At 48.5% G+C, this 24,516-nt stretch overlaps 3 protein-coding genes across 3 annotated transcripts in view; all 3 read right to left on the bottom strand.

Moving 5' to 3' along the window:
* Positions 1–1,001, bottom strand: part of LOC309341007 (uncharacterized protein) — a 119,947-nt gene extending 118,946 nt beyond the window's left edge. The window contains exon 1 of the mRNA XM_081860384.1: positions 576–1,001. The gene's annotated coding sequence lies outside the window, so the exon portion shown is untranslated. The remainder of the gene's footprint in view (positions 1–575) is intronic.
* The window catches only part of LOC309340578 (uncharacterized protein), a gene marked incomplete at its 3' end in the record, with an annotated part of 124,948 nt that overhangs the window by 75,419 nt on the left and 25,013 nt on the right, over positions 1–24,516 (bottom strand). The gene's annotated exons all lie outside the window — the stretch shown is intronic.
* Positions 2,432–24,516, bottom strand: part of LOC309341004 (uncharacterized protein) — a 50,788-nt gene continuing 28,703 nt past the window's right edge. The window contains exons 6-7 of the mRNA XM_081860381.1: positions 3,140–7,659; positions 2,432–2,561 (exon numbers count right to left, since the gene is read on the bottom strand). Of these exons, the coding sequence (XP_081716507.1) occupies positions 6,680–7,659 (980 nt within the window). The 3' untranslated portion in view covers positions 2,432–2,561; positions 3,140–6,679. The remainder of the gene's footprint in view (positions 2,562–3,139; positions 7,660–24,516) is intronic.

The raw sequence follows: 24,516 nt of genomic DNA, 5'->3' as shown, positions 1-24,516 counted from the left end.
TCCCTGGAGGCTCAGTGAGGAGCAGCGCCCATTTCCGGCTGGTTTTCCAGCACCAATCCCTTTGGGACAGAGAGGATGTGGTCCTGGGATGCCCTGCTCTGGGTGCGAGGGGATGGCTGCCGTGGCCTCCGTGGGGAGCTGCCCTGGGAGACACGGGGGAAATTGTTTGCAATGCAGCAGCCAGACTCTGGGCTGGGATCCCTCTCTTTAATTCCTGGCATCTCTTTCCCACCTTTCCTTCCTCCCTCCCTGGGGGTTTTCTTGGGGGGGGGCTAGTCCACCTCCTCGTCCAGCTTTCGAAAACCATTTGCACATGTTTCCTCTGTTATGCAATGGGACTCCTTTGTTTAAAGAAGGAGATTGGGATAGGGGGGCAGAAGGCCAACTGAGTTTGGGATCCTCTGATCTGCAGGAAGGAGAGCGTGGCAGCCCTGGCCCCTCCCTGGCAGGACCCTCTCCTCCCCCCTGACTTGGGGTCCCCCCCCCGCAGGAGCAGATCAGGCCCCCCAGGCCCCCTCCCCTGCTGCAGCCCTGGGACCCCCACCAGATCCCAGAGAGAGAGAGGGGAGACTCACCAGATCCCAGGAGGGGAGAGCGAGGCAGCCCTTGCAGGAGAGACACCCAAGCAGGGAAGGACTGGGGAGGGGGGGGGGCTTGGCTGGGGAGGACTTGGCCCCCCCTTGCTTCCTGGCCTCTCTAGGAAGGCAGCTCGGTTCCCTTTAACCCTTGCAGTGCCGAGTCCACCCACGCCTGCAGCCAGGCAGATTTCCATGATGTCCTGTTATTTGCGATGGCTGTGGCGGGCCAGCTGCGCCCCTGGCGAGGCCCCTGCCGGGCTCTCCTCTTGGCTGGGCCCTGAGCACCTCCCTGCCTTGGCCTGCAGCCCCATCTTCTCGCAGTCCTCGCCTTGAAGGGCTTCCTTCCCCTCGGCTGCCCCACCTGGGCGAGCCCGGAGGAGGAGGAGGAGGAGGAGGAGGAAGAGCAGCTCGCCTCCCTCAGGGCAGCCGAGACCCAGGCCGGGCTATTTGGGAGCGCTTTGGCCCAAGCTGCCTCCCAACTGCCGGATCAGCGGAAGCAGCCGCCTCCTCGCCCTCCCAGCCAATAGGCAGCCGAGCTTCCCGCAGTCCACAGACGCCTGCCCAATCAGCAGACCCGCCCGTCCCGCCCAAAAGCAGGGAGAATTCGTCGCGAGCCAGAGCAGGTCCTCTCAGACGCGGGAAAGCAGGTGGTGGACCTGAAGGTCTCAGGATTCAACACGGCTCTGCAGCTTCCCTCCAATTCAGTTGCTGCGCTTCAGGGAGATGTTCAGGTTTCCAGAATAGATGGTGAAAGGCTGGACTCTCTTTCTGCTGCTTCTCTCTCACCCCCGAACTTAGTTATGAGGGGTCTTTCCGTGAGGTACTTTTGACGCAGCCCAGCTTCCTTCACAGCGAGGGGCCACTTTCCCTGGGTTCCCCTGAGGTATTTTCCTTTGTATGCCAGACCCAGGGGATCCTCTCAGCCCTTGCCACGGACTCGGGAATCTCCTTTTCCTATGAGATCTCTCTCCCCCCCCTCCTGACTGGAAGGAGACCCCAGAAGAAGAAGGAGAGGAGAGTCTTCCCACAGCTTCTCCCTCCAGCTTCTCTTCCATCTGAATTCTCCCTTCGGACCCTCAACATGGTCTCCCCATCTCAGCTGTGAGGCTCCTTCCTCTGGCTCCATAGATATTCTCCTCAGAGCGGAGGATCCACTCAGATCAGAGCCACTTCTCCCTCCCTCCCTCCCTCCCCCCTCTCCTCATCCCCATCTTCTCCCAACCTTCCCTCTCTCCCATCTCAAATCCAGCCCTTTCTAAAAATCCCCTCAGAAATGGCCCTCTTTATTTTCCCTCCATCCCTCTCTTGTAGGGTAGCCAATCAGAGAGAGGCCCTGGCCCTCTGGTGGAGTTGTGAGGGACGTGGGTTGCCTTTACCTTTACACCCCAGACTGAGGGACGCAGGTGGCACTGTAGTCTAAACCACAGAGCCGATCAGAAGTTTAGTGGTTCAAACCCCCGCGACGGGGTGAGCTCCCGTTGCTCGGTCCCTGCTCCTACCAACCTAGCAGTTCGAAAGCACGTCAAAGTGCAAGTAGATAAATAGGTACCGCTCCGGCGGGAAGGTAAACGGCGTTTCCGTGCGCTGCTCTGGTTCGCCAGAAGCGGCTTAGTCATGCCGGCCACATGACCCGGAAGCTGTACGCCGGCTCCCTCGGCCAATAAAGCAAGACGAGCGCCGCAACCCCAGAGCCGTCCACGACTGGACCTAATGGTCAGGGGTCCCCTTTACCTTTTACACCCCAGACTCTGCTCTGGCTCTGCTGTCTGTCCCAGCAACCAACTGCCCCGGCAGGCCTTGCAATCTCCCCACTGCTTGAGCTCCCCCCCAAAGGGTGAAATATACTCTGAGTATTGATTTCATGCTCTTTATTTCAGCTCCTAGTACACAGTGAATGAATTTCCCCCCAAACCTCTGGCTATATATACATTATTTATACAATGGGTCCCACGTGATTGGCTGATTCAGGTCCCCTCCTAGAGCCTGAATGGACTGTTCTTATTTTTTTTTTTTTTTTTGCTGATAAATTTTTATTGATATTACATATATATACATATAAACATATACAAAATCCATTACATAACTTACACATATTATATCCATTCTAGAAATCATAAATATATTACAAAGTTGATAATGTACACATATTATATCCATTCCAGAAATCATAAGTATATTACAAAGTTGTTTTAGGCTCTGCCGAGCCTTAGACTTCCCTCCACTCCTTTGGTAAGTATCAGATAGGTTTTACAGTCACGTATTTTATCCCTTTTACTTCCTAGTCACTTACTGTTAGAGTTATTTCAACCCCGCCAGTGTCGTCTGAAATTTAGTTCCAATATACATCAAATATTTATTCCAATTATCATGAAATTTCTGTTCATCTTGATCCCTTAATCTTCCTGTTATTCTAGCAAGCTTGGCATAATTTATCACCTTAACCTGCCAATCACTTATATTGGGTATAACCTCCGTTTTCCAATTTTGTGCTAACATGGTTCTTGCAGCTGTTGTGGCATCTTATCCTCTTTTTTGATTTCTTTACCCATCATTCCTAGAGCCTGAATGGACTGTTCCTACAGGCCAATCAGGTTGCTGCCTTCTGGATCCTACCTGCATATTGTTCTAGGATCCAAGCTCAGTACATACAGGAGGTTTGCATTCATTGTCCTCAATGTACGCTGGTTGCCTACATCTAAGTTGATGCCTGGAGTGTTCCTCGGTTGGGGGTTCTGGTTCTGGCTCATGTTCCAGGGCTGCTGGATGCTCAGGGCCATTTGGTCTGGCACAGCCGGCCCACTCAGTCACAACTCTGGTTCCTGTGGCCGCTTGGCCTGCATAGTGGTTCTGCCTCCCCTGCCCACTCCTCCTGCTCTATGGGCCTCACCGCCCAGCTGCCCTCTTGGGACCCTTCTGTCCGGCCCTCCTCCCGGTTTTCTCCCAGGAATGGTCGCTGTAGCTCACCGGAGTGGCAGTGTCAGCATTGCCCACCCCCCCTGCCCGTTAGCACCTCATAATACATGGGGCAAGTCGCCCTGGTGACTGTGGCAGTTACCCATGATGGCCTGCCCTGAAATTCTTTCTGTACGCTGGGTCCGGGGGTCCATGCTACCCCCCGCCGCTGCCTCGTCCTGAGCTCTGTTGGGGTGAAGGTGGTCAAGTCTTATTGTGAGGCGCCGGCCTTTAATCGTTCCGCTGGGCTCTGGCCGGTTGTTGTGCTGGGATTGCTGTGCTGAGCTAGAAGGAATGTGGTGAGGTGGTACTCCCAGCCCCCTTGCGTCATGCGGCAGAGAAGAAGATGAAGAGTTTGGATTTGATATCCCGCTTTATCTCTCCCCTTCAGGAGTCTCAAAGTGGCTAACATTCTCCTTTCCCTTCCTCCCCCACAACAAACACTCTGTGAGGTGAGTGGGGCTGCGAGACTTCAGAGAATTGTGACTGGCCCAAGGTCACCCAGCAGCTGCAGGTGGAGGAGCGGAGAAGCAAACCCGATTCCCCAGATTACGAATCTACCACTCTTAACCACTACACCACACTGGCTCTTGGTGGTCTCAGGTATCTTTGGTGCTCTGCACTGTGCGCTCTGCTTTGCTGTTGGTGGCTGGGTGGAACGGTGGCAAGCAGACGTGGCGGGTGGCATTTTGCACTGTGAAAGTCTGGAACTCCTCTGACGTGAATGCAGTTCTGTTGTCTGAGACGAGGAAAAGCCCATGGGTCATGAACAGCCTACGTAGTACCCAGATGACCACGGCCATAGAAATGGAACCATTCCAGGGTGACCTCCAGTCATTTGGTGTTGGAGTCCACCACTATGAAGGATGTTTTTCCCTGGAAGGGCCCAGCGAAGTACATGTGCAAGCAGGACCATGGCTCTTGGGTGGACTCCCAGGAATGGATGGGGGCCCTGAGGGGATCCAGGTGGGACTCCTGGCAGGTCTGGCAGTATTGAACCCAGGCCTCTATCTCTCCCCGTTGATCCCGGGCCACTACACGTAACTCCTGGCAAGGGCCTTCATTCTCACTAACCCTGGGTGTCTCTCATGTATGGCTGTGAGGAACTTTTGGCGGAGTGGCTGGGGAACTACCACCCTCCTCCCACATAACAGGCATCACCTGTGGGCCAACAGTTTTTGTTTGCGGGTCGTGTAGCCCCAGACCTCGGCTGTTACTGGGCCATTCTTGCCACACCCAGTCCAGGACCTGGGAGATGACCCTATCTTTCTTGGAGTGGCACGCTAGTTCCTGCACCTGATTGGGGCAATCAGGAAGCAGCTCCAGGTTCATGACCTCTTGCGCGGGCACTGGGTTGGGATTGGTCTATGGTAGTGGTAGCCGGCTGAGGGCATCCACGTAGCCCATCGCCTTCCTGGGCTGATGGACCAGTGCATACTGGTAGTTAGCAAGGAAAATCAATGTGGGGGGGCAGTACTTGGGGGGGGGGTCTGCTTCTCAGGGACGAACAGGCCGAGCAGCGGCTTGTGGTCAGTCACCACAATAAAGGGCACCCGCGCATGAAATCATGAAAACAATTTACTCCCTTCACGACTGCGAGACCCTCCTTGTCAATTTGCGAGTAGTTCTGCTCAGCTGCGGTGATGATCTGGGAAAAGTACGCCACCAGCACTTCTCTCTCATCTGAAAGTTGGTGCCCCAGGATGGCGCCAATGCCATAGGGCGAGACGTTGCATGCCAGCACCACCAGCAGCCTCTCGTCAAAGTGCGCCAGGACCGAGTTCAAGATGAGCAAGTCCTTGACTGCCTGGAATGTGGCCTCCTGGCACTGCCCCCACACCCACGAGGGCTGCTTGTCTAGGAGCCTGTGTAGGGGTTCCGCTACCGCCACCTTTTGAACTTTTACCACGCCTTCCTTCTTCATTAGTACCAAGGCGGCCTGGAGTTCGGCCTTACCCTTAGGTGCCAGGGTGTCGCAAATGGCCTGCACCTTGTTCCCGGTCGGGTGGACCCCGTCTGCATCCATCGTAAATCCCAGAAAGTCCACCTGGGGCACTCCTAGTAGACACTTTTCCTGCTTCATCTTGAGCCCAGCAGTCTGGAAACAGTGCAGGACAGTGCAGAGGCAGACCCTGAACTCCTCCAGCATGGACCCAGCAACCAACACATCATTGAAGAAGGGAGTGACACCGGGAACCCCTTTGAGGAGAGAGTCCATTAGATTCTGGAAGATGCCTAGCGCCACGTTGATGCAGAATTGCTGTCGCTTGACCCAGAACGTGCCCCTGTGCTTTACAATCATCTGTGCCTCAATGGTGGCCTCATCCACCAGCAACTGCTGACAGGATTGGGTCAGGTCCACTGGCACCAGGTACGTGTTGCAGCACCCCACTTGTCACTTTTCCCCAGGAAGGTGAGGAACCATGAAGGAGTACTGTTCAGGTTACGTCAGCAAAATCCACCTAACAGTTACCTTGTTCAGCCGACATTCACATAAATATCACAGGGGACTTTGTCAAAAGCCTTATTGAAATCAAGATGCACTATTTCCACAGCTGTCCCCGATCAACAAAGATTTTAACTCCATCCAAAAGAAGGGGAGGAGAGATTTCTCTGGCTTGACTTGTTTTTGAGAAAGCCGTGCTTTCGTCCTGTATGTTTATATTGTGAAATCTTCAGACGAAGGGCACATAAATTTTAAAAATGATTATAAATAAGGATACTGACAAGCTGAAACATGTGCAAAGGAAGGTGATTCATGCATTTAATTTGTATACCCCCCTACCCAGCAGTGCCAACTGAAATGAAATATTGGTGGGGGGATCAGGTAAGGCCCGCCTTGCACAATCAATCACATGATGCATGCGTGCCATTGGAATGGCAATGCCTATCAACTGGGTGGGTGCCCCCTCAAATATTTTATTGGGGGGGCAATGAACCCTTGGCCTCTAAGAGTTGGCTCCTAATCCCTACACCCCAGGTCTAAGGACGGTTACGACATAAAAAGACAAAATAAAAACAAAAAATACACATCTGTAACCCCCCTCCCAACATTTTAAAAGGACATTAGATGTCAATCAGCCAAAGGTCTACTTAAAAAGGTGCATATTAGCCTGATGTCTAAAGCTATACTGAAGGATTTTTCCAAACTATGTATGAATTCTCTGATGCCTGGTGAGATGGGAGCTCTGACTGAAGCTCTTTCCACATTCCACACACTGATAGGGTTTCTCCCCTGTATGAATTCTTTGATGGGAGGTAAGAGTGAAGTTCTTCCTGAAGCTCTTTCCACATTCCAGACACTGATAGGGTTTCTCCCCTGTATGAATTATTTGATGGGAAGTGAGATTGGAGTTCTTATTGAAGCTCTTTCCACATTGCATACACTGATAGGGTTTCTCTCCCGTATGAATTCTTTGATGGAAAGTGAGACTGTGGCTGTGACTGAAGCTCTTTCCACATTCCACACACTGATGGGGTTTCTCCCCTGTATGAATTCTTTGATGCGCAGTGAGATGGGAGCTCTGACTGAAGCTCTTTCCACATTCCATGCACTGATAGGGTTTCTCCCCTGCATGAATTCTCTGATGGGAAGTCAGAGAGGAGCTATGAGTGAAGCTCTTTCCACATTCCACACATTGATAGGGTTTCTCACCTGTATGAATTCTTTGGTGGAAAGTGAGACTGTGGCTCTGACTGAAGCTCTTTCCACATTCCACACACTGATAGGGTTTCTCCCCTGTATGAATCTTTTGATGGGAAATGAGATGGGAGCTCCTCCTGAAGCTCTTTCCACATTCCACGCACTGATAGGGTTTCCCCCCTGTATGAATTCTCTGATGCTTAGTGAGAATGTCGCTGTGACTGAAGCTCTTTCCACATTCCCCACACTGATAGGGTTTCTCACTCATATGAATTTTTTGATGGGAAGTGAGATGTGAGCTCCTCTTGAAAGTCTTTCCGCATTCCACGCACTGATAGGGTCTCTCTCCTGTGTGAATTCTTTGTTGGGAAGTGGAGTGGGAGCTCTGACTGCAGCTTTCTCCACACTCCAAATTTTGATGTGGCTTCTCCTTTATGGGAATTTTGTTGTGGTCACCCTTGTTCTCGATTTCCAATTCATCACAATCTGCAATGGAGACAAAAAGGGATTAGAGCCTCAGGAAGAAATGGAGAAGAACTCAAGGGAGTTGGGTGTGTGTTCAATACCTTTTTTTGTTTATCAATATCCAACATATTTATTTTTAGATTCACATGGGTTGTTAAATGTGGCTTTGTTTGATATACAGTGGTACCTCTAGTTACGAAGGTCTGTTTTTAACTCAAAACTGTTCTTAACTATAGGCATGCTTTCATGAATGTGGCCTCTTGCTGCCGCTTCACTGCTGGCAAATGATTTCCGTTCTCATCCTAGCGCAAAATTCTCAAGCCAAGGTTGGAAAGATTAAGCATGGGCTAAAACCCATGGTAACTGGACAGCGAACAATGGGAAAGTGTTATTTGGAGTGATGAGACCCAAATCTCCTTGCTTGGTAGTGAGGGCATGAAATGCATGAGGAGAATGGGAGAAGATTTACATCCTACTTGCATTACACCGACCGTGAAACACCCAGTTGGTGTTAGTATTTTCATTCTCCCATTTCAGGGTCCTATGATCCTATATTTACATTCCTTGCTGTTGGGTGTATGGGAACGGAAATTAGGATGATTTTACTTCCTCTCTTTGTCCTTCTCTTTTGACTTAGAGGAGATGGCCCTGTTTCTGTGTTTTCTCTGCTGTAAATAAAATTCTCGATGCTACAATCCTGCACAGTCCGATATCGCTAAACTCTGCTAATGCATGCTCTCACCCCAGGGTGGGGGCCGAAGTGTCATACTGGAAAGAGCCTGAAGGGTTGTTCCCATAGATAGTGTGATGATCTGGGGTTGTATGACAGAAAATGGTGTTCGCAGAATTTGCATCATTAATGGTACCCAACCTCCCGTCTATTCCATACTTCAAATTCATATTACTTATTGCCAATGCACATTTTTTTCATAATTAAACTTATTCTCATTAAATCTAATTTATTATATCTACCTTGCAACTATTACTGAAGTTCCCCGAATGCTGCAACAGAATTTAAACTACTATATTTATTTTTCAGATATTCTTTAAAAACCTCCCATATAGAAACAAATTCCTGTTTTGATTTATTCTTTATTTTTTCTGATAAACCATCTAATTCAGCATATTCTGTCAGCTTTTGGATCCAATCTTGAATAGAGGGGCTTTCATTACTCTTCCATTTTGCTGCGATCAAAACTCTTGCTGCCGCCGTCGCATATAAAAAGATACCCTTCCTCTTTTGTGGAATATCCAAATCTGTTATTCCCAGGAGGTAGGCCTCTGGTTTTTTATTGAAAGAGATCTTTAGCATTTTTTGCAGTTCTGCATGTATACTCTCTCAGAATACCTGTATTTTCCTACATATCCACCACATATGGTAGAATGTTCCTGAGTCTCCGCATCTCCAACAATTACTTGATACATTTCTATACATTTTTGAAAGCTTCCATGGTGTTAGATACCATCGATGTTGCATTTTTTGAAAGTTCTCTCTAATCGTGTAACAATTTGTGAATTTCCAATTGATCATCCATAAATTTTCCCATTGGGCCATGGTTATTGAGTGGCCAAAATCCTGGGACCACCTCACCATTGCCACTGTTACTTCCTCCTCCTTGACTGTCCAGTCAAGGAGGAGTCGGTAAGTTTTGGAAAGAGTTTTTCTTTTAGAATTTACAAGATCAGATTCGAATCGGGAAATTTCTGTTGAGAACCCCTTTTGTTTGTCAGATTTAAATTTTTCAAATAACTGATGGTATTGGAACCAGTCTGAAATGTGGTCTCTTATTTCCTCAAAGTTTTTAAATTTTATTTGGTTATCTTCGTTTTTTAGAAGTATTTTATATGTTGGCCAGCTTTCCTGAGTATTTTTCCGTTTTACTGCTACGGCTTCTATTGGAGAAGTCCACCACGGGACTTTAGGCTCCATCAGGTCTTTATATTTTTCACATACAGCAAAGAGTGACTTTCTTATTATATGGTTGGTAAAGTTTTAATGAATTTTCGCTTTTCCATATATTAGGTAGGCGTGCCATCCCCAACGGTTGTCAAAACCTTCCAGGTCCAGGAGGTCTAGATCCTGCAATGTGCACCAATCTTTTAGCCAGGTGAAACAGGCTGCCTCGTAGTAAAGTTTTAGATCGGGTAGGGAAAAGCCTCCTCTCTCTTTTATGTCTATTAAGATCAGGTGTTTAATCCTAGGTTTCTTCCCTTCCTACAGGAATTTGGAAATTTCTCTTTGCCATATCTTGAGACAACCTGCTTCACCCAGTATCAGAATCATTTGAAATAAAAAGATTAATTTTGGAAGCACATTCATCTTTATAATGGAAATCCTACCCAGAAATGTTAATTTTAGTTCACTCCAGGTTACAAAGTTTTTTCTAATCTCTAACCAAGTTTTGGTGTAATTATCCTGAAATAAGTTTATGTTCTTGGGGGTGATTCAAATACCCAGGTATTTCGCTTTTGAGGAGATTTTCAGGCCCAATAGTTTTTCTAAATTGTCCTTTTCTTCTGTGGTTACATTTTTAACAAGCATTTTTGTTTTTGTTATATTCAGCTTGAAGCCTGCCACTTCTCCAAATTCTTTAATCAATTCCAGCACTCTTTTCAGACTTTCTTTAGGGTTTTCAGTCATAACAAGTAAATTGTCCGCAAAAGCTTTAATTTTATATGTTTTGTTTCCCAGAGTGATGCCTTTAACAAGCTGATCCTTTCTTATCTGATTGTTCAAGACTTCCATCACCAAGATAAATATCAGTGGTGACAGTGGGCAGCCCTGTCTGGTTCCCTTGTTTATTTTGCACTCCTCAGTATTTCTTCCGTTGATGATCAATTTTGCATATTGTTCCGAATAGATGGCATTTATTCCTTTACAAATATTTTCTCCCAGTCCGATTTCTTCCATTAATTTTTTCATAAACTTCCAGGACACATTATCAAAAGCTTTTTCAGCGTCCACCAACATAATAGCTGCTGGTTTATCAATTTTAATATCCAAATATTCTAATACATTAATCACACATCTAATATTGGATTGCATAAATCATCCGGGAAGAAATCCAGTTTGATCTTTATGAATTATCTCTTTCAGCACCATTTTTAATCTATTTGCAAGAATGTCTGCGAATATCTTGTAATCGTTATTTAGCAGTGCAATGGGTCTGTAATTGGCCGTGTTTGAGGCATCTGTTCCCTGTTTGTGGATAAGAGTAATAAAGCTGTCCTTCCAGGTTTTCGGTAGCTTTCCATTTGCCAAAATATTATTCATTAGGTCTTTCATGGGAAGAAATAATGCTTGTTCTAACTTTTTATAGTAATTAGCTGGGAGACCATCTGGGCCCGGTGTCTTTCCTAATTTTGATCTCTGTATAGCTTGTTGCACCTCCATAGCTGTTATTGGTGAGTTCAAGATTTCAGTTTTTTCCTTAGGTATTATTGGTAGTTTATTTTTGCTCAAATAATCAATTATTTTTTCTAGAGTCTCTGGACCTTCTTATATAGTTTTCCGAAAAAACTAGCAAAGTTTTTACTAATTTCCTTCTGTTCTTGAATCCATTTGTCTTCAATTTTAATTTTATTGATAATTCTATCTTCCTTTTTCTTCTTTAATTGCCAGGCCAAAGGTTTGCCAGGTTTATTTGCAAACTCAAAATTTCTATGTCTCAACCATTTTATCTTCTATTCTATCTCTTCATTTATTATCATGGAGAATTGCGTCTGTAAAATTTTTATACTTTGCTTAATTAGTTCATCATCTGGTTTTTGGAAAAGGATCCTTTCCTTTTTTCTAATCTCCTCCCATATCTCCATTTTCTTCTTCTCCTTTATTTTCCTTTGGAATGTGTTTTGTTGGATAAAGAAGCCTCTTATGACGGCTTTACCCGCATCCCAAACCGTCTCTAGATCTTGATTTAAACTGAACTTAAAATATTATTCTAAGATGTGCTTGGCCTTCTGTACACTTTTTTCATCGTTTAGCATACTCTCATTAAGTTGCCACCTTTTAACCTTTTCTTCTTTTCCTTTAAAGTTAACCCAGACCGCTCTGTGATCTGAAATTGTCCTTGGATGAATTTCTGCTTTTGTAATATTATTTAATAAATCCTTTGTTGTCCAGATTGCGTTGATTCGTCCCGCCGATTTATGTGGCTCTGAATAATGTGTAAATTCAGGCTTAAACTGAAGAAAGTAGGAAAAACCACTGGGCCCGTAAGATACAATCTAAGTCAAATCCCTTATGAATACACAGTGGAAGTGAGGAACAGGTTTAAGGATTTAGATTTGGTGGACAGAGTGCCTGAAGAACTATGGATGGAGGCTCGCAACATTATACAGGAGGCAGCAACGAAAACCATCCCAATGAAAAGGAAATGCAAGAAAGCAAAGTGGCTGTCCACTGAGGCCTTACAAATAGCGGGGGAGAGAAGGCAAGCAAAATGCGAGGGAGATAGAAAAAGATACAGGAAATTGAATGCAGATTTCCAAAAAATAGCAAGGAGAGATAAGAAGGCCTTCTTAAACGAGCAATGCAAAGAAATAGAGGAAAACAACAGAATGGGAAGAACCAGAGATCTGTTCAAGAAAATTGGAGATATGAAAGGAACATTTCGTTCAAAGATTGCCATAATAAAGGACAAAAGTGGTAAGGACCTAACAGAAACAGAAGACATCAAGAAGAACTGGCAAGAATACACAGAGGAATTATACCAGAAAGATATGGATGTCTCATACACCCCAGGAAGTGTGGTTGCTGATCTTGAGCCAGACATCCTGGAGAGTGAAGTCAAATGGGCCTTGGAAAGCACTGCAAATAACAGAGTGTGAGGAGTATGGATGTATGTGTTTGATCTCTCGTAAACGGCTTTGGAGCGGAACAATAAATCTTGTGAAGAGATGGCGCGAAGCCCGGAGTGTTTCTTTACTAGCTTATCAGCACCCTCACCCCTTACACCTCATGAGAAGAGAAGACTCCCTGGAAAAGAGCCCGAGGTTGCGAAAGATGGAGGGCACAAGGAGAAGGGGATAGCAGAGGACGAGATGGTGGGACAGTTTTCTCGAAGCTACCATCATGAGTTTGACCAAACTGCGGGAGGCAGCGGAAGATAGGAGTGCCTGGTGTGCTCTGGTCCACGGGGTCACGAAGAGTCAGACACGACTAAACGACTAAACAGCAACAATATATATTTATATAAATATTTAGTTAGTCAGAAGCAACCCAGCAATAAAGCCCAATTAATAGAGTCAACAGTTCCATCTTGGTGTCACATTATTGCAGCTGCAGAATGAAAAAACTTGGTTCACTCCATGGGAAGGCGTTGTAAGGCCAGAATTAAAGCTAAAGGTTAACAAAGTCAGTATTAATTGACATGGTGAGAATTTCTGTAGATCTCATTTTTTCTATGTCTTTCATGTTTCGTATTTATGGCTGCTGCTCTAATACATACGCTTTCATAAAAGTTATTGCATTGCATTCTTCATTAAATTATATTTGCATTGATATACAATTTTATGGTATTACTCCCAAAAAAGTGGTGTTTTGAGCCATCAAACCTCGGAAATATACTTTTTGCAAGAGATTTCCACAATTTTGGCCACTACTATAAATTGTTTATTTTAAAGTTTATGTACTTTTTATATGGGATCAGATTGTTATTACTAATATTTCATGTGTATATATGTGTTGGAAGCCACCCAGAGTGGCTGGGGAAACCCAGCAAGATGGGCAGGGGATAAATAAAAATTACTACTATTACTATTATTATTATCATCGATTCTACTACCTGAGATTCAATAAGCCTGGCAAGAGCTCTGGGATGGGTTTTGTTTGGCCCAGTCATGGCATCCCCTCCATCGCCAATGTCAGGCGTCTCTTGGGTCAACCCAAGAAAACAAAAACAGAAAACCTGACAGAAACTAGGTGTTGGAGGGGGCGCTGTTGAGCTCTGTGAAAAAATAAGAGGTTTGTCACATAGAGGTATTTTCTGAATTTCCAGGCAGATATGACGATCCCACAGGGATCCTTACCAAGAGAGGCCACGATCCCAAGATTCTCCTCCATGACGTCCTTATGCAGAGCTCTCTGGTCAGGATCCAGCAACACCCACTCCTCGTCTGTGAAACGAACAGTGACATCTTCAAAGCACACTGGACCCTAAAAGAAAAAGGGAAATGTGATCTGCTACACAATGCTCTGTCTCCTTCCTTCCTCTTAATTGCTGCGTTGTTTCAATAGGATTGCTTTGCTGCACAATTTAATTCTGGATGCCTATTTTGACGTTTTAATTGAATTATTTTATTCTGCTTTTAATTATGGGTATTCGTCTTTGTGCAAATAGGTGGTTCTCTTCCTTGTGGTTTTCAAGTCATCCTGCCTACGCAGGGATTCCAGTTTTCCAGATGGAAGGATCCCCTTTCTCCTCTCCTCATGTCCTGTTCTGAAGAGGATCCTTCCCAGTGCCCTACAGCCAAATTCCAAGGGTTCAAGGGGGCATGCTGTTGGGGCTAGCTAAGTGAATAACAAGGCCAGTGGAAGTGATGGTATTCCAGCTGAACTATTTAAAATTTTAAAAGATGATGCTGTTAAGGTGCTACACTCAATATGCCAGCAAATTTGGAAAACTCAGCAGTGGTCAGAGGATTGGAGAAGATCAGTCTACATCCCAATCCCAAAGAAGGGCAGTGCCAAAGAATGCTCCAACTACCGCACAATTGCACTCATTTCACATGCTAGCAAGGTTATGCTTAAAATTCTACAAGGCAGGCTTAAGCAGTATGTGGACCGAGAACTCCCAGAAGTGCAAGCTGGATTTCGAAGGGGCAGAGGAACCAGAGACCAAATTGCAAACATGCGCTGGATTATGGAGAAAGCTAGAGAGTTCCAGAAAGACATCTACTTCTGCTTCATTGACTACGCAAGAGCCTTTGACTGTGTCGACCACAGCAAACTATGGCAAGTTCTTAAAGAAATGGGAGTGCCAGATCACCTCATCTGTCTCCTGAGAAATCTCTATGTGGGACAAGAAGCTACAGTTAGAACTGGATATGGAACAATTGATTGGTTCAAAATTGGGAAAGGAGTACGGCAAGGCTGCATATTGTCTCCCTGCTTATTTAACTTATATGCAGAATTCATCATGCAAAAGGCTGGGCTGGATGAATCCCAAACTGGAATTAAGATTGCCGGAAGAAATATCAACAACTTCAGATATGCAGATGACACAACTTGGATGGCAGAAAGTGAGGAGGAATTAAAGAACCTTTTAATGAGGTTGAAAGAGGAGAGCGCAAAATATGGTCTGAAGCTCAACATCAAAAAAACAAAGATCATGGCCACTGGGCCCATCACCTCCTGGCAAATGGAAGGGGAAGAAATGGAGGCAGTGAGAGATTTTACTTTCTTGGGCTCCATGATCACTGCAGATGGTGACAGCAGTCACGAAATTAAAAGACACCTGCTCCTTGGGAGAAAGGCGATGGCAAACCTAGACAGTATCATAAAAAGCAGAGACATCACCTTACCAACAAAGGTCCGTATAGTTAAAGCCATGGTTTTCCCAGTAGTGATGTATGGAAGTGAGAGCTGGACCATCAAGAAGGCTGATCGTCAAAGAATTGATGCTTTTGAATTCTGGTGCTGGAGGAGACTCTTGAGAGTCCCATGGACTGCAAGAAGATCAAACCTCTCCACTCTGAAGGAAATCAGCCCTGAGTGCTCCCTGGAAGGACAGATCCTGAAGCTGAGGCTCCAAGACTTTGGCCACCTCATGAGAAGAGAAGACTCCCTGGAAAAGACCCTGATGTTGGGAAAGATGGAGGGCACAAGGAGAAGGGGACGACAGAGGATGAGATGGTTAGACAGTGTTCTTGAAGCTGCCAGCATGAGTTTGACCAAACTGCAGGAGGCAGTGGAAGACAGGAGTGCCTGGTGTGCTCTGGTCCATGGGGTCACGAAGAGTCGGACACGACTAAACAACTAAACAACAACAACAAAGTGAATCCTGGACACTATTTGTTCTCGTCTGTCCACTGCTTAGAAGCCTATTTTAGCACTCATTGATGAATATAGAAATACAAGAAGCCTAGTTTGGATGGCCATCTGTCTTGGGTGATCTAGCTGAGACTCCTGCAATGCGGGGGGTGGGACTTGATGACCCTTGGGGTCCCTTTCAACTCTAGGATTCCATGAAAACTGCAACTACAGATGAATCCTACAGGCGACATTCAGAAGGCTGGTGTCACAGAGTTATATGGGCAGGAAATCCCACAGTTCACAGCTGGAGTTAACTCCTTATCAGCATGAACACAATATTCACAATCTTGGCTAAGTTTCAGGCCGAATGAGAACAGCAGCTCATTCCCTGAGGGTCTGTCAGTTTGCACTGTCAATCAATTAATGGACTAGTTGTCTAGGTGGAAGTTTATTTAGTGTGGAGAGATTTGAAAAGTGGGATGATATAGGGCAAAGTTTGTTGATGTGGTCTGGTAAAGAAGTGCTCTGTTGAATATTCTGTTAGAGAGATTTGCTATAAAGCGAGGTTTTCAGGTCTTGGTTTATATGTTTGAGTGGAGTTTATATACTATTAGTAAGCTAACCAAACTAAGATAAGATGATAAGGTTTATAAGATAGCTGTTTTGATGAGTGAGTTGTGTTTTTTCCTTAACTGTGTCAGGTTTCATAGGTAGCCTTTTGTTTTCTAATGTGAGGGACAACGTTTAGTTTTCGGAGTCAGGATGTTGTTCTGCTGCTCACAGAAGCTTCTGGTCAGACTGTGTCGTCTGCTGGTGAACTGCAGTTCTACCAACCAAAGGCTAGGATTTATTCTTGTCAAAGGAAAGTGTACATGCAATCTTTTTCCAGAGGTGTTTTGCATATCGATACTTCCTGCACTTAATAAATGGGGGGATTGTCAGTCTGCATTTCTTAGTGGAGAAAGCATTGATCTGAGATGTAGAGTTCTTTCCTATTTTAGTTACCATATTTTTCGCTCTTTTGGACGCACCGGACCATAGAAGGGGGAGAATAGGAAAAAAAAAATTCTTGTTCTCCCCCTCAAAAACAAGGTGCGTTCATGGTGCGTTCAAGAGCAGGTCGGGGAACCTTGCCGCTGCCCCCCGAGCTTGTGGGGCTGGCAGTGGGAGGAAGCGCTGCTTTCCCCCACCACCAGCCTCAAAGATCCCTGAAGCCTTTGGAGCGCAGCTGCACTCCAAAGGCTTGAGGCCTCAGGGACATCCTTTGTAGCCTCCGCAGGGTGACAGGGTGCCTTCACCCCGCCGCCCTGCAGAGGCTTTGCGCAGCCATCCCGAAGCTGGAACAGCGAGACGGAGGGCAGCGCAGCGCCCCGTCTCACTTTTTTGGCTTCGGGGACAGCAGGCTGCTATCTGCAAGCCTTGGGAGCCCGGCAGGAACTCCCTCCGGGCTCCGAAGACTTGTGGAGAGCTGCCCGAAGCCCGGGGTGCACAGCGCCGCACTCCCCAGGCTTCAGGCTGCAGGCAGCTGTCCGCCGGGACCTCTCTCGCACTCCAGGCTTCAGCGAAAGCCTGCGTTCGCTCCATAGGATGCACACACTTTCCCCCTTCATTTTTGGAGGGGGAAAAGTGTGTGGTATAGAGCGAAAAATAAGGTAATTCAAGAGGGTTCCAGAAGCTTCTCTGCGAAAAAGAAACAGTCAGAAGGTTCGTAAGGTTTGGATCATTCCTTCAGAGTACAGCTGGTTTAAAGAGGTTCTGTCAACTCTTCTGTCAAGGTCATCCTGACCCCCAGTGGCTCCCCCTTCTCCTGACTCTCCTCTGCCTCTCGACCTCCCTCCTCCCACTCGCCTCCTTCCTCTTCTGCCTCTGATTCTGCACTGCATTCTGCCACAGAGTCTCCCAGCTCACTAAGCCCTGTTGCCCCTTCAGCTTCTGACACCTCCTCTTCCCAGGCTTCTCCCTCTTCTCCCTCTTCTCACTCATCCTTCCGCCACCTTCACTCCTTGGGCTCTGAGACATCTTCCCTTCCTGGTTCCCTGGCTACTTCCTCCCACCATTCCTCTGTGCCCAACCAGTCCATGACATTGCTCCATCCCTCAGCCTCTGTCCCCACAAGGGAGCTTCGCCTGACCTGATCTGGTTCCACAGCCGCTGTTTCTCTTCTGCCCCCATGAAAAGGTGGGTAGGGAGGTCCTGCCAGCATCCTTCTGTCACCTGCAAGAGAGAAAAGGTAAGCAGGATGCCAGGAGTGCCCACGTCTCACAGGTGAAACGGGGCATCTCTAACTACAGATGGGCCTTTCAGAAAGCCTTACCTGCTGAGTGCAGTTAGACGTTTGTGCCCATTTCATATGTTAGTTGTATAAAAATACACCTCCCCTCCTCTGGACCCTTGACCCCAACTGCCCCCCCCAAAAAAAGAACCCACAGATTAGTTGGGAAGCCAACCGAATGAGACCAAACAGAGAAAAACCACCTTCCTCCTTACCCAGAGGCCTCTCTCTGGTGTCCAACGGAGGCCTCTCTGCCTCACAGGAATCCAGGTCCATTTCTGCAAAATGATCCTTTCCCTGAAAAAGAAACAAGGATTCAAAACAGAGAATGGTGAGAAATGTTAGAAAGGGAATTACAAAGTCAAAAACTGTAAGGGTTTGAAATCTTATTCCATGGATACCTTCCCAGGAAAAGGAAGGGCCACCAGTAGAGCATTATGGGATGTTCTCCGTCCTGCTTGGATCCCCTTGGGAGTATCCAGAGGAAAGTCTCTCTCACCTGCTTCCTCTCCTCTGCCTGACTCAGGAGGAAACCTTCGGCCAGGGCCACCGCCTGGGAACTGGTCTCCACTCCACAGCCCCTCACCCAGCTCTCCATCTCCGGAGGAAGGACAGCCAGGAACTGCTCCAAGATCACCAGGTCCAGCATCTCAGCTTTCGTGTGCCTTTCTGGCTTCAGCCACTGGTGGCAAAAGTGGTAGAGTCGGCGGCAACCCTCTCGGGGTCCTTTGGCCTCCTGGCAGCAGAACTGCCTCAACTGCTGGCTCTGCACCTCTGAGCGGACGGTGTCCTCCTCACCCAGGATCTTCTGCCCAGAGTTTTCCCAGCATCCCCCACTGCTCCCAGTTTGGTTGGCATGGCCTCTTCCTGCTCCATCTGAATCTTGCTCATCCATCTGTGCTCTCAGGAAGGCTCTCAGAGATCAGAAGAAACCCTTTGGTCTTCTGTCAAGTTCTACCTGTGTTAATGAGAATTGCTAGCAAATCTCTATTTGGGATAAGAAGCTACAGTTCGAACTGGATATGGAACTGATTCATTCAAAATTGGGAAAGGAGTATGACAAGGGTGTATATTGTCTCCCTGCTTATCCAACTTATATGCAGAATTCATCATGTGAAAGGCTGGACTGGATGAATCCCTAGCCGGAATTAAGATTGCCGGAAGAAATATAAACAATCTCAGATATGCAGATGACACAACCTTGATGGCAGAAAGTGAGGAGGAATTAAAGAACCTTTTAATGAGGGTGAAAGAGGAGAGTGCAAAATATGGACTGAAGCTCAACATCAAAAAAACGAAGATCATGGCCACTGGGCCCATCACCTCCTGGCAAATAGAAGGGGAAGAAATGGAGGCAGTGAGAGATTTTACTTTCTTGGGTTCAATGATCACTGCAGATTTTGAGAGCAACCACAAAATTAAAAGACACCTGCTTCTTGGAAGAAAAGCAATGACAAACCTAGACAGCACTTAAAAAGCAGAAACATCACCTTGCCAACAAAGGTCCGTATAGTAAAAGCCATGGTTTTCCCAGTAGTGATGTATGGAAGTGAGGGCTGGACCATAAAGAAGGCTGATTGCCGAAGAATTGATGCTTTTGAATTATGGTGCTGGAGGAGACTCTTGAGAGTCCCATGGACTGCAAGAAGATCAAACGTATCCATTCTGAAGGAAATCAACCCTGAGTGCTCACTGGAAGGACAGATCCTGAAGCTGAGGCTCCAAGACTTTGGCCACGTCATGAGGAGAGAAGACTCCCTGGAAAAGACCCTGATGTTGGGAAAGATGGAGGGCACAAGGAGAAGGGGATGACAGAGGACGAGATGGTGGGACAGTGTTCTCGAAGCTACCAGCATGAGTTTGACCAAACTGCGGGAGGTAGTGGAAGACAGGAGGACCTGGCGTGCTCTGGTCCATGGGGTCACGAAGAGTCGGACACGACGAAACAACTAAGCAACAACAAGGAAATCGTACAAAGCAAATACATTGTTCAGTTACAGAATTTTTAGGTCAGAGGAAGAGAAATGTTCCCTGAGCAAGCATGAATGAGTCTTCCTAGGAACCAGGGCGGGACTGTACCAAACCATGAGATATCTTCTGAAGAAGAAGACGGAGGAGGAAGAGGTGGAGAGAAGAGGAAGAAGAAGAAGAGGAGGAGGAGGAGGAAGCAGACTCTAGCCCTCCTAGAAGGAAGATTGCGATGCAAAATGTGGAGGCAACTGAAGAGATTTCTCTGAGGTGAATCAGTCTAGTTGCTCCTGCCTTTGAGTAAATGCAAGAAGTCAGAACTGACTGACAAGGGAATAATTTGTATTTTGTGAAAAATGAATGCTTGGTTCTATGTGGATGCAACGCGCTCTACGTGGGGCTACCTTTGAAGGTGACCCGGAAACTACAACTAATCCAGAATGCGGCAGCTAGACTGGTGACAGGGAGCGGCCGCCGAGACCACCTAACACCGGTCTTGAAAGACCTACATTGGCTCCGAGGACGTTTCCGAGCAGAATTCAAAGTGTTGGTCCCGACCTTTAAAGCCCTAAACGGCCTCAAAGGCTGAGTAGACCTGATGGAGCATCTCCACCCCCATCGTTCAGCCTGGACACTGAGGTCCATTGCCGAGGGCCTTCTGGTGGTTCCCTCCCTGCGAGAAGCAAAGATACAGGGAACCAGGCAGAGGGCCTTCTCGGTAGTGGCGCCCGCCCTGTGGAACGCCCTCCAATTCAATGTCAAAGAGAACAACTACCAGACTTTTAGAAGACATCTGAAGGCAGCCCTGTTCAGGGAAACTTTTAATGTTTTATTCTGTTTTTAGTGTTCTGTTTGGGAGCCGCCCAGAGTAGCTGAGGAAATCCAGCCAGATGGGTGGGGTATAAATAAATTATTATTATTATTATTATTATTATTATTATTATTATTATTATTATTACTACTATTACTATTACGGGGGTCCTCAGGAGTTGCTCTCCCCCCACCCCCACTCCCCTGCTTTTGTCTCCTTTTCTTGCACTTGGACTCTCTGCCGCTCTCAAGACAGACTCCTGGGGTGGGGTCCCTTTTTCTTTGCTCTGAGGGCCAGGTATGTATCTAGTCAACCCCCTGAGGGCCAAGTGGGTGGGGCCAAATACATCTCCTTTGGAATTTAGGCAGCTAATTTATTATTATTATTCTTCTCTTAGATGGCTGAACACACGCACAGCCATTGATGCCAAGGTCCCTGGAGGCTCAGGGAGGAGCAGCGCCCATTTCCTGCTGCTTTGCCAGCACCAATCCCTTTGGGAGAGAGAGGATGTGGTCCTGGGATGCCCTGCTCTGGGTGCGAGGGGATGGCTGCAGTGGCCTCCGTGGGGAGCTGCCCTGGGAGACACTGGGAAACTGGTCCCCAATGCAGCAGCCAGACTCTGGGCTGGGATCCCTCTCTTTACTCCTGGTCTTCCTCTCCCACCTTTTTTTTGGGGGGGGGGGCTAGTCCACCTCCTCGTCCAGCTTTGGAAAACCATTTGCACATGTTTCCTCTGTTGTGCAGCGATGCTGAGCAACGTCACAGAGAGTTAAAGTCCCAGGGACTCCTTTGTTTAAAGAAGGAGATTTCGGGGGAGTCATTGTTTTTCTGAAAGGGGGGGCGAAAGGCAAAATGAGTTTGGGATCATCTGATCTCCAGGAAGGGGAGCGTGGCAGCCCTGGCCCCTCCCTGGCAGGACCCTCTCCTCCCTAATCCGCCCCCCCCGGCCCCCTCCCCTGCTGCAGCCCTGGGACCCCCACCAGATCCCAGAGAGAGAGAGGAGACTCACCAGATCCCAGGAGGGGGGAGCGATGCAGCCCTTGCAGGAGAGACACCCAAGCAGGAAAGGACTGGGGAGGGAGGGGCTTGGCTCTGGAGGACCTGCCCCCCCTTGCTTCCTGGCCTCTCTAGGAAGGCAGCTCGGTTCCCTTTAACCCTTGCAAGGCCAGTCCCCCCCCCCCCAGCTCAGCCCTCTCTTGCCTTTCTGAACCTCAGCTCTTTATTATTTTGAATGGCTCTAAAGGGGCAGCTTCCCCCTGGATCCGCCTATGGCAAGAGATCCTTTTTTCGGGGGGGCCTTTGGCTCTTGGCTGGGCTCTGAGCATCTCCCTCGGTCCCTTTTGGGGGGGCCTTTGGCTCTTGGCTGGGCTCTGAGCATCTCCCTCAGTCTCTTTTTGGGGGGGCCTTTGGCTCTTGGCTGGGCTCTGAGCATCTCCCTCGGTCTCTTTTTGGGGGGGCCTTTGGCTCTTGGCTGGGCTCTGAGCATCTCCCTCAGTCCCTTTGGGGGGGGGGCTTTGGCTCTTGGCTGGGCTCTGAGCATCTCCCTCGGTCTCTTTTTGGGGGGGCCTTTGGCTCTTGGCTGGGCTCTGAGCATCTCCCTCGGTCTCTTTTGGGGGGGCCTTTGGCTCTTGGCTGGGCTCTGAGCATCTCCCTCGGTCCCTTTGGGGGGGGCCTTTGGCTCTTGGCTGGGCTCTGAGCATCTCCCTCGGTCCCTTTGGGGGGGGGCCTTTGGCTCTTGGCTGGGCTCTCAGCATCTCCCTCGGTCCCTTTGGGGGGGGGCTTTGGCTCTTGGCTGGGCTCTCAGCATCTCCCTCAGTCCCTTTGGGGGGGGCCTTTGGCTCTTGGCTGGGCTCTGAGCATCTCCCTCGGTCCCTTGGGGGGGGGGCCTTTGGCTCTTGGCTGGGCTCTGAGCATCTCCCTCAGTCCCTTTGGGGGGGGCCTTTGGCTCTTGGCTGGGCTCTGAGCATCTCCCTTGGTCCCTTTTGGGGGGGGCCTTTGGCTCTTGGCTGGGCTCTGAGCATCTCCCTCGGTCTCTTTTGGGGGGGGGCCTTTGGCTCTTGGCTGGGCTCTGAGCATCTCCCTCGGTCCCTTTTGGGGGGGCCTTTGGCTCCTGGCTGGGCTCTCAGCATCTCCCTCGGTCCCTTTTTTGGGGGGGTCCTTTGGCTCCTGGCTGGGCTCTGAGCATCTCCCTCGGTCCCTTTGGGGGGGGCCTTTGGCTCTTGGCTGGGCTCTGAGCATCTCCCTCGGTCCCTTTGGGGGGGGGGCTTTGGTTCTTGGCTGGGCTCTGAGCATCTCCCTCGGTCCCTTTTGGGGGGGATTTGGGCTCTTGGCTGGGCTCTGAGCATCTCCCTCGGTCCCTTTTGGGGGGGGGGCCTTTGGCTCTTGGCTGGGCTCTGAGCATCTCCCTCGGTCCCTTTGGGGGGGGCCTTTGGCTCCTGGCTGGGCTCTGAGCATCTCCCTCGGTCCCTTTGGGGGGGGGCCTTTGGCTCTTGGCTGGACTCTGAGCATCTCCCTCGATCCCTTTTTTGGGGGGCCTTTGGCTCTTGGCTGGGTTCTGAGCATCTCCCTCGGTCCCTTTTGGGGGGGCCTTTGGCTCCTGGCTGGGCTCTGAGCATCTCCCTCGGTCCCTTTTGGGGGGGGCCTTTGGCTCTTGGCTAGGCTCTGAGCATCTCCCTCGATCCCTTTTTGGGGGGGCCTTTGGCTCTTGGCTGGGCTCTGAGCATCTCCCTCGGTCCCTTTTGGGGGGGCCTTTGGCTCTTGGCTGGGCTCTGAGCATCTCCCTCGGTCCCTTTTTTGGGGGGCCTTTGGCTCTTGGCTGGGCTCTGAGCATCTCCCTCGGTCCCTTTTGGGGGGGCCTTTGGCTCTTGGCTGGGCTCCGAGCATCTCCCTCGGTCCCTTTGGGGGGGGCCTTTGGCTCTTGGCTGGGCTCTGAGCATCTCCCTCGGTCCCTCGGCCAGGAAGCGGAGGAGCAGCGCAGCCCAGGCTGGAGCTCAGTGGGCGAGACGCTGCCGGTTTGGCTGGCCAGAGAGAGCCCTGCTGCCGCCGGAGGAAGAAGCCGGCCTGGGAGAGTTGTTCTGGGGTGGGGAGGAGAGTGGGAAGCAGGGGAAGCTGCTCTCTTCCCGGCCCGGCTGGCCCTTACGGGTGTCCGAGGGGGGAATTGGTTCTTTCGGTCCTGCTTGGGGGGTTCCTGGTCTCCCTCTCCTGAGGGCAACAATCTGGCCCGGAGACACACAAGTCCTTCCTTCGGTTACACTCACTGTGTGGTTGCCTCATTTCATTTGTATTGCGTTTCTTTCATTTGTAGAGTACAGTCTCATATTTTACACCATTCTTTCACCTTCGAGGTTGTACATGATTTCACCAGTCTTTGGGCACACACTTTATTAACAGCAGGTCGCAGGGCTGTGACAGGACCCCCCCCAGGATCCTTTCCTTTTACCTCAGCAGGCATGAGTGGGAGGGATAGAAGGGGATCCCTGGTCATCTAGTCCCACCCCAGCAATGCAGGAATCCTATTCTCATTCTGAGTGACCAATACTTTCTTATGCATGGTGCTATACAAACATACACAAGTACAGTGGTACCTCGGGTTAAGTACTTAATTCATTCTGGAGGTCCGTTCTTAACCTTAAACTGTTCATAACCTGAATCAAAGTTCTTAACCCGAGGTACTATTTCTGGGTTAGCGGAGGCTGTAACCTGAAGCGTATGTAACCCAAGGTACCACTGTATATCATTTCCCCCTTGCAGAAATTCTTAATTGTTAATTCAAGCTACTACAGGAATGGCGTTCTTGAGCCTTTTTAGTACTGCAATACCATTTTTTTAAAAAATGTTGATCTTTAAGTCATG

Source organism: Podarcis erhardii (genome assembly GCF_964252035.2).
Source record: "Podarcis erhardii genome assembly, chromosome: 4".
In the NCBI taxonomy this organism is placed as follows: domain Eukaryota; kingdom Metazoa; phylum Chordata; class Lepidosauria; order Squamata; family Lacertidae; genus Podarcis; species Podarcis erhardii.
This window is presented reverse-complemented; position numbering and strand designations above follow the sequence as displayed.